Below are 12,070 nucleotides of genomic sequence, written 5' to 3'. Positions count from 1 at the left end.
AAGAGAGAAAAAAAAAACACCAACGAGAAAAGAAATGGTCAGTGATCAGTGAAAGACAAGATCAGTCCTGCACTACCGCATTGTACAGTAGGAGACTAAACAGTATAAACTGACTGGTCAGAGCGAAAGAGGGAGAATGGGAAAAAAAAACGAATGAGAGGGAAGAGAGGCAACTGTGCCTTTTGCAGGGGCACTGGGAAAAGGGAAAAGTGAGGCTGATCTAATCTAGACGTTTGCAGCAACTACGAACTTTCCGGTTTCTGTTTTCTGTTTTCTGTTTTGTGTTTTGGCACGGCGAACCACCTGGAGACCAGCTGGGAACGGGCACGGAACTATAAGTATGGAGAAGTTTACTTGGAATCAATCCCTAATCAGATAGCGGATGACGTGGGATGCTTGACGAGAAGAAAGGCCGAAGTAGAGAAAGATGAAGACGACGACGACGACGACGACGATGATGATGATACAGTACTAACTAGTAAATTGACGAGGATTGCCCTTCTTCAAGCCTGGCCCGATGGTTAGTTAAAGGTGGTGTGGGGAAGAAAGGATCAATCAATCAATCATTCATTCATTCATTCATTCATTCCTTAACCACCGCGCGAGGGTTGAGAAGTGAAAGACGAAAAGACCAAAAGCAGAGGCAGAGGCAGAGGCAGAGGCAAAGGCAAAGGCAAAGGCAAAGGCAAAGGGAAAGGGAAAGTCAATTATTCCCGCGGCGATAATCCCTGACTCCACCCCAGCAGCAGCACCAGCAGCAACATTCCTCACAACCAGGGCAGGGCACGGTATCGTGTGCGATCTCAGACCTCGGGCGTGTGCCGGTTTCAATGCTGCTACCCGGCACGCTGGAAAGGCCTGGGAGATCCCCAATATCCAAATGTGATAGGGAGTCAGTCCGCTCCCCATAACTGGTTCAACTGGTTCAACTGGTTCTCCCATGCAGAACGCCACCAGTCAATTGAATTCTGTCTGGGTGGGATGGACCAATAAATTTGGGGAGGAACCAAAACAAATCAAAAGGTATCAGGAGGGATAGTCAATCGTCTACTCTGTACACCTAGTAGAGTCTCCATTGAGACTTCGCTAGGAGGGCCATTCGGTGTATTCCCGCTGAATCATGGCAATGTGCAAAGCAAATGGATGCAGCCTGCCGTTGACTGTGTTCGGATGGATCTAAGACCGGATCCATCGAGATCCGAGCTCTTGTAATCTTTTTTTTTGTCCCGGTATGGTTTCTTTTGTTATGAATTATTCATTGGTAGTTATGTGATGAACAGGAGACTGAGTCTCTGCACGGAGTAAGAAAAGATACCAAGCAGGGGATGACCGGACATTCCATACGGAAAACTATAACTAACAACCGGCAAGTATGAATGAGTAAGTTAGTACTCCGTAGTTAGAAGAACTCACGTCCCTTTAGTCTTTAGACTTCTTCCGCATGCAGGTTGGGTGATTTCTGTCATCCACTCTCTATACATACAAAGTATTTTGGCCGACAAGATCTAAGTGAGATGAGTATAGTATATGGAAGTCGTGGGTGATTGTTTCAAGTTTCCTTCTCCCTATCCCAGGGCGCCGAACGGCAGGCACCATGCAGCATAGCACCCATTAGCATCATGCCATCAGCTTGCTTGCTTGGCCTCGCGTGCACTAACTGGTACCGTAGGTAGTCATCTAAGACTTTTCGGCAACTCTGCATCTCTCCTCTGTCATGCAAACCTAGATGAGACCGGCCGATTGGTCCCAATCTCATAGTCGGGCGTCAAACCCATCGTTCTTTTACTATCTATCGCATGGCGGATTGGCGATGGAGGGTCCGCTTTTTTGCCCACCGACACTTTCGGGACTGCAGTTCGAGTCTGGCTCGGTCACCGCCGGCGGGAACTCTTACCTAGTATTGCGCTACAGAAGCCCCTTTTCGTTCACACTTCACAGGCGCCTGCGACCGTGTTTAATTTCCTCCTGTTCTTCCTCCCTTGGGTTGGGGTGGGACATGGAGACAGCCCCGATCTATTCAGTATCCACCCTAGCAGATTGATATGTAGATTGACGTCGATGTTCAGTGATAACCCAACAGTCCCGGTCGGGGTGGATCACACGCGTGGTAGCATCGGTAAGTCAACCCGAGTCAGCAATGGCTTGTATAGTACCGTAGTTCTTCCCCGGTTTATGTTCATGTTTCCCGGCAGGAATTTTGATGTCCAAGGTTCTGTCGGATGGCCCCTGTAAGTCGGATTTGCTACTCCGTATCGAGAATATATTCAACACTTGCTAAGAAGTGGGATGAACATTTGAGTCAGCAGCACTTCGGAGTTGGAGTAAGTTACTGTACGAAGTACTTGACAATCGCTAGGTGGTAGTAATTGAGTGATGTTGCCAACACGAACGAATGATAAACGGCAGACAGTGAAAACGTCATGCGAATAATGTGTCTGGACCATTCGAGCCTTTGCGCTGCGAATAAAGGGGCGAGAAAATCCGGTGGTTAATGCTGGCTTAGCGCCTCACTTTTGTTGCGCACTGGTCACAACACTTAGATACTCCACGCGTGGCCGCCTCATTATCCTGGGTCAGGACGGCGAGGTGGCAATTGGGGATGGGGGAGAGAAGCCAAGCCCGTTTGCAAGCAAGCCATAAGAAAAGCGGTGTTAGGATAGACCCGGTTTCTGCTCCCTGAGAGTCGAGACGTTGCGCAAGTCTGGAGCCATTATTGGCTCCGCGTTGCGCTCTCGCAGGCGGGGCGGGGGAGTACTGAGTCCCTACGGAGTACTAGAACTTCCTCCGGCCTGTCAAGCCAGGGCGGACAGATAATGGAGTAATGATGAACCTTGGGTTGACATGTATCTCTACTGCGACTTGTTGAAACTCCGCTGCAGATTGCTTGCCTGATTAATGCTTTCACCGACCGAGCCAAGGCGATGAAGATGAAATAATGAGGATGATGATGATGATGATGATGATGAAGAAGAAGTTGGAGGCTACTCCGAGTTGATGGATGATTTCCTCCTTGGGAAGCCAGGGCCGATCCCGTGACCGCATGCCTGGCCCTAAATCAGGTGATTCGCTATACTTATCAATTCTTGAGCAACAGATAGTTACTAGGTAGTAGACAACAAGGTAAGACAAAGCCACGGTAATCACCGTGGACTACCTGATCCTCAGAGTGTACTCCGTAAGTTGTACCAGTATCGGCTCAGGCACTCAAAGTCGGCGCCACCCCGTGGCTCTTTGTAGAGTTCAATAAGCTCAAACTTATTGAGAGCAATATCCGGATAACTCGTTAAGAGCATGGCGACTCACAACAGTGTATGTAATATAATGAGAGAGAGTCGACTGTCGCTATGACAGTGCTTGCAGTGCAGTGCAATGAAGAGAAAGGTGATGAGGAACTGAGAAAATGAGAAAATGAAGCTGGTCGCTGTCTACGCCTTGATCCGTATGCTATGGGCATTCCTACCTCCGCGTCGGCCAGACATCTCCCAATTCCAGGTTCATTCCTTACCAGGCGTCCCTTCCTCCTCTCTTCCTACCAGTTGGGCCGGTCGGATTCCTGTTCCTGAGACCGAACCCGGCAACTCGTTGTTCTTCTGGCTCTTCCAGGCCGAAGACCCTGCACAGGATGATAACCTTATCAGTCGGTCTCTCTCTTGTTCTCTGCAGAACCAGCCGCAATAGCTAATCAGATGTCTGCTAGTATGGTTTAATGGCGGTCCTGGATGCTCGTCTCTGATCGGACTGCTGTCAGGCAATGGGCCATTTGCCTTCGTTGGCAATTCCACCGAGCTCGAGCGCAATCCCCACTCGTGGACGCAGCTGGGACATGTCTTGTATATCGACCAACCCGTGGGGACGGGCTTGTCCACGGCGAGTGAGCCCTATCCATTGTCCGACAACGAGGGAGTGACTTCCTACCTCTACGCATGGCTACAGTCTTTTCTCGCCCATTTCCCTCAGCTCAAGTCCAAGCAGATCCACCTGATGGGCGAGTCCTACGCCGGCATCTACATCCCCTACCTTGCTTTAGCCATTGTGCGCCATCAGGCCTCGTTCCCGCTCCATCTACGCTCCCTCTCCCTCGGGGATGCGACATTTGGCAACTCCATCGCCATGTCCCTCATCCCCACCGTAGCATACATTCGCTCCCAGCAATCGCGTCTACAAATTCCACCCGAGATCCTTGACGCGTTTATGGAAGGCGATTCCATCTGCGGATTTGGCCAAGTCCTACACCAAGCCGCACAATTCCCGCCCAAGGGACCCATCCCCATCCCCGACGATGCAGAGGACGATAACGACACACCGGACCAGCAAACATGCAGCAGTGACACAGCAGCAGCAGCAGCAGCAGCAGCAGCAGCAGCAGCAGCACTGCAACCGCCTCTGACCACCCCCGAAGAAATCCTCTCCTCCATCCTCAACTCCACCACCTGCGACGGATCTTGCGCGACATTCTCCACAGCATACAGATACCTCTCCACCACCGCGCAGAACCAGCATCAGTGTTTCGACGTGTACGACATCACCAACAACTGTACCACCCTCAACCCACTGCCCCTACTATCTTCATATTTCAGCCGACCCGACGTCCAAGTAGCACTGAATCTGCTCCCTCCGCCTCCCCAACCTTCATCATCTCAATCCTCGCATCTTCCATCCCCGGCAAATAGTCGCAACTCCAATCCGACCACCTCAGAGACCAAAAAGCAATCTCCTTCCCGATCTTCTTCTTCTTCTTCTTCTTCTTCTTCTTCTTCTTCTTCTTCTTCTTCTTCTGCGTTCACCATCCCCACCAACGCTTCTCAACCCGATCCAAAACTCTACCTCCCCTGCAACGACACCATCCGCACACTCGTCCTCCAAGACGGCCAGCTGCCCCAACCGCCGGCGGACACCATTCTCCCCGACCTCATCACCACCCACCACATCGCCCTCCACGTCTACGCCGGCGACAGTGACTTCCTCCTCAATCACTACGGCATCGAACTGGCCCTGCAGAATATGACCTGGCGCGGCGGCCGGGGGTTCTCGCGCCCGTTCACGGGTAATTATTTCCATGTAGACGATGCGGGCGTCCTGCGTCATACAAACCGCTCTTCTTGGTCCTCCGACGAGGACGACGATACCACCTGCCCTGCAGATACCAGTAGCTGTGATGACCCATTATCACCACCTGGGGCAGCGGGTCTCTGGACCTCCTCGCGTGGTGTTACCTACCATCTCTTCTGGGGCGCGGGCCATGCGGTATTTGCTAAGAAGCCCCGGGAGATGTTTGCTTTTGTGAGGGATGTTGTTCTGGACTCTGCGTAATTGGATTACCAATCATAGTTAAGATGCATACATCCATACACATATATACATACATATATGTATATATAAATGGAAGACTACCTAAATACTCAGATCGCTAATAACCAAGTGGGATTGGCGGATCGGTAGTGATAAGGATAATCCTGGATTCCGCTTATTGGAAATCTAGTTTGACAAGGGAGCGAGCGGAACGATCATCACTAGACCGTAGATGTATTCCGCAGGCCAGCGCGTGGATGTCTTGCACATCACGACTCTTTCTCCTGGGGAAGGGGGGAGGGGGGAGCCTGCATGATGCATGCAACGCAGTAGGGGCGAAGTGTTGGGAGGATTGCAGCGGCAGCAGCAGCAGCAGCAGCAGAAAAACAAAACAATAACAAGCACAAGCACAAGCACACAAACTACTGTACAGTACAAAAACAACCCCACGATTGTTAGGGGGTTATTGGTTTTTAGGTTTGCAATAGGTAGTGATTGCTGCACCAACAGCTGAGTTCACGTTTCGATCTAATTTGTCATGTTATGCGAGGAATCGAGGCTCCTTTCAGGGTTCCTTGCTTTTGGGAGGAATCAATGTCTGATGGTATTTTCAGTTCTTTGTTTTGTTTTCAATCGAGACACCTCTATCAGGCAATAAAAAAAACAAACAAATACATGATGGGGATTTCGTTTCGCCTTGATCTTCATAATGCATAGTCAAAAACAAAAAGGATAGAGCACGCTATGCAAAGTCCTTCCCCAGTAGAAAATCTGAACGCTGGAAAAGCCATACGCCGCCTGTTTTGAAGTCCTGGTTCGATGTGCCCCTGTATTCCTGGCGTCCATGGAGAAAAAACATGCAAGTATGCGACACAGATAGGGTTACGAAAGACGCCTGGAAGATCGTGGAAGGCATGTAAGAGTAAGAAGAGGTGATGCTGCGGACATTGATCTATGTCGGGGTGGTTCATTGAGCCATGAACAATGCGAATTTGTGGCCACGTGAAACTCACGGTTAACGCATCGGAGTGTCACAGTGGGTACAAAAGGCTGAAGGAAGATAGATGATGAAGGCTGGCTGGTGTTCAGCGACGGGCGAAGAATGGTGCTTGGTTAGGCATCGAGAGCAAAGAGTCGGCTCTTTGGAAGACATCCCCTTCGAAAAACTTGTCGCTATATGCACTGGCAGGGGTAGAGGGAACGGTCGCCTGCGCAGCGGGACCGAGGGCGGCACTTAGGGGTGTTGCAGGAAGATGGACGGACGGCGATAAATTAGGGCCATGATGAAACGTGTTGGTCGATACCGAGGTTTGGTGCTGTGGATGCTGCGATTGCAAAGGAGGTCCGTAGATGTTGGGAGTTGGATTGCTGGGGTTGTCTGCAAGAAAAGACCAGGGCGAAGCATCAATCATACGTCCCGCTTCTCTGCTCGACCTCTGAATAGGGCGAAGCATGTTGACAATGTCGTTAGGGAGAATTTTCATATTTCGAACCTCCTTCATGTCAATGACAAGGTCTACGAAAGACTGCAAAAATGCCTTGCAGTGGTGCCAGAACTCGCGCGCGTTCCGGTCACCACCGCCAGGCTCCTTGACCTTCATGTTGGATAGCCTTGAGCCCAAGCCCTCTGAGACTTCCAGACACACCTGACAGCGGTGGATGAGATTTTTCCAAAGCATGACGATACCCTCTGACTTCCGTGTTTGCTCAGCAAGTTCGAGACATCGCACCAGTTGAGCGAATGCTACAGGCAATCCCTGGAGAGCAGCGCTGCATGCCGAGTTGAGCTGACCGAAGATTCGCTCAAAGATTCGCTCTTCTTCAATCTCGTCTAGCCCAGTCATTGGATTGATTCGAGGTATAACAGAGCTGGGGATCGCAGGGAATGACTCGCCCAAGCGAGGGGTTGCCAGTGACGACGGTATGGATGTATTGATGTGGTTGGATCTGCTACTGGACCGACTCCGTGCGGCGAGACTGAATGGCGTCGGGGCAAACCCTGGTGAACTGACGGCAGACTGGTATTGCGATGCTGCGTGGAAAGGACCATTCATAACAATCTGAGGATGCTGGATTGTTGTGTCACTTCGGTAGCGTCGTATCGAAAACGACTGCTCTCTTCCCCTCGTTGGTGTCACGGTTGGCCCCAGAAATCGGTCCGGACCTGCGGACTCCTTAATTTCTGGGACTGGCAACTTCGCAACTGGTTTGGGGCCCTTTTCGATGGGTACCCCAAGATGTGCACACGCATTGCGCAATTCAACCATGCTACCGAATATCATGAGAATCAGGGAGCGCACATAGCACGACTCGCCGTTCGTGACTATTTTGTCGATACTGTTCCGTAACTGCGTTCCGACGTGTGTGTAGGCGATAATGCACGTCTCACATTCTCGCTTTACAGCCTCGTTGGCCAACCGTGCCACGTCGGATTCCTCAAATTGAGAGTGTTCTGCGTTCTCGATAGCCTCGTTGAGGCGATCAACATGAGTAGAAGCATTGTAGAAGACAATCTCAAGGCTATTTCGACGGGCGTCTTCGCGCTTGATGACGCTTATCAAGGACGTAACATTGGATTGAATCTGGAAGAGAGCGAATAAGATGCACTTTGCGCTTGCAATAATGGGCTCGGCTGTCACTTTCTCTGCTTTTTGTTCTGGTAGACTCGACATTCGATTCACAAACCCATCCTTCAAGCGCCTGCGTTCCCTTGGGCTGCTGGGACTGGAAGAATTGCTGCTAGATAGGGCGCCAGATGGCCTGGTACGAAGGATCGAGCCGTAGCTCAAACCTCGCAGATGGCTATTCCGATAGGGACGTGTCTCGTCGAGAGTTCCCAGGTCTGTATTTTTCCGAATGACCCCCATCCGCTTGTTGCGCGCTGCGAGAGAGGCTTGGATGATGCCTTCGCTGTTACTTCGATTGCGCTCATTGTACGCACCATAAGGTTTTGCTCCTGGGCGCTGGAGTACGGCACCGTGGAAGGCAGGGTTGTGCCCCGAGGCGATACGATAGTGTGACTTCATCGGGATTGGCGGTGGTCGACCTAACGAGGGCGACTTAGGGTCGGAGGCACTGTCGCCAGTACTGGGAATCACCGGGAATCGACTGCTCATTCCACGCTTAAGAGGTTTGGGAGTATCCAGCATGACCTCGCTGAAAGCCCTGCGATATCAGTTTCGGTGCTACGGAGCGAAGACGAGAGGACATACCTCGGGTCGTATTTCTCAATTTCCAAGGGCGCAACAGGCTGTTTTGTCTTCAAAAACCTCTTAAGCTCTGCGGTTACTGCAACCTCCTTCTCGTTATCGGTCAAGCTCGAGGGGGCAAATTCTGTTTCAGAGCTTTCGAGGAGTCGTCGCAGGGGGTACCGCAAGGGGTTGCCAGCAACTTTCAGGATTTGGAGCTTGTTCATGTCGGAGATCCCGAGGGGTAAATCATCGAGGCGGTTTTGCATTACCGAGAGAACCCTAAGAGATGAGAGTTTTTTGATCTCTTCCGGAAGGTGGCTTATCTTGTTGCGACTGATGTCTAGAATTTCGAGGAGCGGCAGCTTATAGACCTAGAATCATTGTTAAAAATCTATAGAGAAAAAGGCCTATTTGACATGACCGGAACGTACTCCTTTGGGAAATTCGCGGAAACTGTTGGCCCGGATATTGAGATATCGTAGATGACGACACTCTGCAAATCGATAGGGTATGTGCACCAACTGGTTGTTGGATAGCGAGAGTCTACTAGTGGTCAGCGTGTCCGGACAGGCAGGTGGCGTTTGTCGTAGCAGCATTCTCTCGAAGGCGGAAGGCAACATACCGTTCAACTTCGTCCTTGATGGTATCCACGACTGACTCGGGAATACGAGAGATGTTGGAGTGGCCCAAGTCGATGGTCAACTTCGGCTTCACTACATCGGTGACTGCTTCACTTCCCGCAAGCGAGCGTTTTGTTTCTTGGATTCCATTCTCAACCGCCCGGCGGGCCAGCTCGATTGTCTCCTCGGTTGTTAACAAGCGGGGTCCTGGTGGGTGTTTGCCTGTAGTGCCATTGCCGTCGCCTGCGGTTCCGTTGACAAGTGTTACCTCATCCTCAATTTTGGCCGGTGCATCGATTCTGGAGGCAGGCACCAATGCAGCAGGCACCAACGAGGCTGGTACCAGTGAGACCGGTAGGCTCTGTTCCAAAGATTGTCTGCCATCGTCGTCATTGTCCGCATCGCCACGGTAGGCGAAGGGCATCCTGATGGTATCATCCGGGCGCACCATTGTCGACAACATATTGGGTGAGATACGGAGTAAGAGGGTCTATGCGATCGGCCTGGCGCTGGCAATTTTCGTGATTTATGGTTCGGGATTCGAACATGCACTCAGATAGCCAAGATGTCTCCGGAATGTGTTCTGTGGCCTGCACGAAGCATGATCGATGTATAGTGAAACTAGGTAAGGTGTCGTAAGAAGAAAGGATAAGTATGAGGGTATAAAGGAGGCGACAGTGTGTGCAGTTGGCGTGAGGCGCGCAGCCAGGCCCGGGCGGCACTTGTTAGGCTTCAAACGGACGAGAACTTGCTCGAATCCGAACAACACGAGGATCACGAGGATGAAGGATTGCAAGAAGAGTGCTTATAGTAGGTTAAGAAGCAGACAGGTAGATTGTAAGCCAGTACAGTATTTAGATAGGACAATAGATGGGGTCTGAGAGGTCAACCAAGTTAAGAAGAATGGGCGGCGTGACGAGGGCGAGAGTGTTGAGTGAGAGAGGGAGGGAGTTGAGTGAGCAAGCAAGCGAGCGAGCGAGAGACTTGAAACGCGGAGAAAAAGGCTGCAGCTGTCAGAAGAAAGCCACAGCTAAACCAACTGACTGCAATAGCAGTAGTCAGTTTTCTTTTTCTTTTTCTTTCTCTTTTTCTCTCTCTCTGATCAGCTCGGTGATGCGATCATTCAGTGAGTTAATTGAATGAGGTGAGGTACGGAGGTCTCCGTAGAAGTAGTAGGAGTAGGAGTAGTTTGCAGAAGAGCAAGACAGACCCTCCGGGCGATAACCAGATTCTTGGGGGATAAGTCAGTCAGTTGTTGATTGGCCCCTGGAGCGTGCCCGGGAGCCACACCTGAAACACTGCTATTGTTTGATCCTTTTGATTCTTTTTGATGGACTGTAGCCGCCAGGACAGAGAACGAATAGAGGGAATAGAAAACATCAAAAGAAATGTTAACAAAACGACTGATTGGACAGTAGATAAATACTTTAAAGACAAATGAGGTCAAAAGAAGATAAAAAGAGATTCAATGCAATAACAAAAGAAGTATAAAACTTTAAGTAACAGTACAAACAAATTGAACCCCAGAGATCTCAACTGCAACAGTCCCGTAGTAGTAGTGTACATACATTTCCCAAAAAATACCCCCCCCCAAACCTCTCCTACCAATCCCAAGACATCTCAAGTGGCTCCTCTATTCAAACACGCTTTCGCTTTCATCGGCAGGATCTTCTCCTACGCTCACGGAGTCCTCATTGTCCGGTACTACAGGACCGGCCATTGCTGCGTGTTTCGCTTCCAGGACCTGAGCTTCATCCTTCGCCCAGACCTTCCAGCGCTCATACTCTTGGTTCTCGAGTTTCATACCAATCTCCAGCTGCGTAGGTCCAAAGACAGCACCAGTAGCCTCGGCTTCTTCTGCCGCAACTCGTCGTTCGATATCCTCGCGCAGACGGAGTCGATAGAATTCACGACGAGCAATATCGTAAGCGGCGCTTTTGGACATTCCAACAACATTGTTCAGAAGCCAGAGTTGGCGCTGAACGACACTATACACGCAAGCAGATGATGTTTAGCATGACACGGGGACAAGTGGCGTAGGAAACAGCTGTGGGTAAGTGTGTGGTAGCATACCTCTCACCATCCAACCTCTTTCCTGGCTGCTGGAGCCGGCTCCAGTCGTGGTTAACCCAGTCCTGGCCGGTGGTTTCAAGGAGCACTCGTGGCCTAGCCAATTCCCAAGGATGGTCCTTGAAGAATTCTTTGCGTAGCTGATCCTCCTCGTATTTGATCTCGGTAGGTAGAAACATGCGGCTGGCCTTCTTCGGCTTCACCTTCTTTTCTTGAACTTGGAAAACGTGATGCGTCTTAGTACCGTTTTCAGTTTTGGCACTTATCGCGCGCTGGCGGATCAATTGATGTTGGTGGGCTTGATTTCGGACGAGGACCTGAGCGGGAGGGATATTGCCGATAACATCGGCCCAGATAGGAAGTTTTGCCTGCTTGACGACCTTCTTCTGTAGGAGGGCCTTTTCGCGCACGCGGAGCGCTGTGAGGTTGTATTTGCCCATTGTGCAGTTGAGAGAGGGCGGCGGCGGCGGCGGCGACGGCGGCGGCGGAGGAGGAGGAGGAGGAGGAGGAGGAGGAGGAGGACCAGAAGGCCGTGCAGTATCTGTCCGGTGAACGGTTGAGAGGGAAGCGGGAGGCCGGGATGAAGAAGACAGTCAGATCTGGCAAAGATCAATTAGAGTACAGCGGATTAAACAGTCCTCCGTGGGAGGCCTCAAGAGAGGTGGGGAAGCTGGCTAGAATTGATATTTTGAGGTGTTGGCAGAATGAATGAATGAATGAAGTGATTGATGGGTTTTGGCGGGAGTCGAGGTGGAAAAAGAGCCATTGGCACTGATTGGCAATGCGCGCCTCCGATTGGCCCCAACCCCGGCTCCGCCTTGGAAAACAAATGGCAGAGACTGTGAGTTCCGAGAGTGCAAAGCCCATAATAATAATTTGAACGCGGAGCTTCTCCTCCTC

General features: G+C 51.0%; 3 protein-coding genes across 3 annotated transcripts; 1 reads left to right on the top strand and 2 right to left on the bottom strand.

Moving 5' to 3' along the window:
* Positions 1-3,394: 3,394 nt before the first annotated feature.
* cp9 (putative serine carboxypeptidase) lies at positions 3,395-5,310 on the top strand (the record flags this gene model as incomplete). Its single annotated transcript, XM_025669809.1, has 4 exons — positions 3,395-3,637; positions 3,698-4,593; positions 4,708-5,058; positions 5,116-5,310. The coding sequence occupies exons 1-4, from the start codon at positions 3,409-3,411 to the stop codon at positions 5,308-5,310; spliced, it is 1,671 nt and encodes a 556-aa protein (XP_025528528.1). The 5' UTR covers positions 3,395-3,408.
* Positions 5,311-6,289: 979 nt separating this feature from the next.
* On the bottom strand, positions 6,290-9,766 carry BO86DRAFT_65692 (putative cell morphogenesis protein Sog2). The gene is made up of 4 exons (XM_025677542.1): positions 9,103-9,766; positions 8,912-9,023; positions 8,502-8,851; positions 6,290-8,454 (listed from the first exon to the last, which is right to left on the bottom strand). The coding sequence occupies exons 1-4, from the start codon at positions 9,561-9,563 to the stop codon at positions 6,375-6,377; spliced, it is 3,003 nt and encodes a 1,000-aa protein (XP_025528527.1). The 5' UTR covers positions 9,564-9,766; the 3' UTR covers positions 6,290-6,374.
* Positions 9,767-10,506: 740 nt separating this feature from the next.
* Positions 10,507-11,880, bottom strand: rsm25 (mitochondrial 37S ribosomal protein mS23). The gene is made up of 2 exons (XM_025671861.1): positions 11,174-11,880; positions 10,507-11,088 (listed from the first exon to the last, which is right to left on the bottom strand). The coding sequence occupies exons 1-2, from the start codon at positions 11,608-11,610 to the stop codon at positions 10,734-10,736; spliced, it is 792 nt and encodes a 263-aa protein (XP_025528526.1). The 5' UTR covers positions 11,611-11,880; the 3' UTR covers positions 10,507-10,733.
* Positions 11,881-12,070: the final 190 nt, after the last annotated feature.

The sequence above is a fragment of the Aspergillus japonicus genome, assembly GCF_003184785.1.
Source record: "Aspergillus japonicus CBS 114.51 unplaced genomic scaffold BO86scaffold_18, whole genome shotgun sequence".
Taxonomy (NCBI): Eukaryota; Fungi; Ascomycota; class Eurotiomycetes; order Eurotiales; family Aspergillaceae; genus Aspergillus; species Aspergillus japonicus.
The sequence above is the reverse complement of the archived record's forward strand: the minus strand, read 5'-3'. Positions and strand labels throughout refer to the sequence as shown.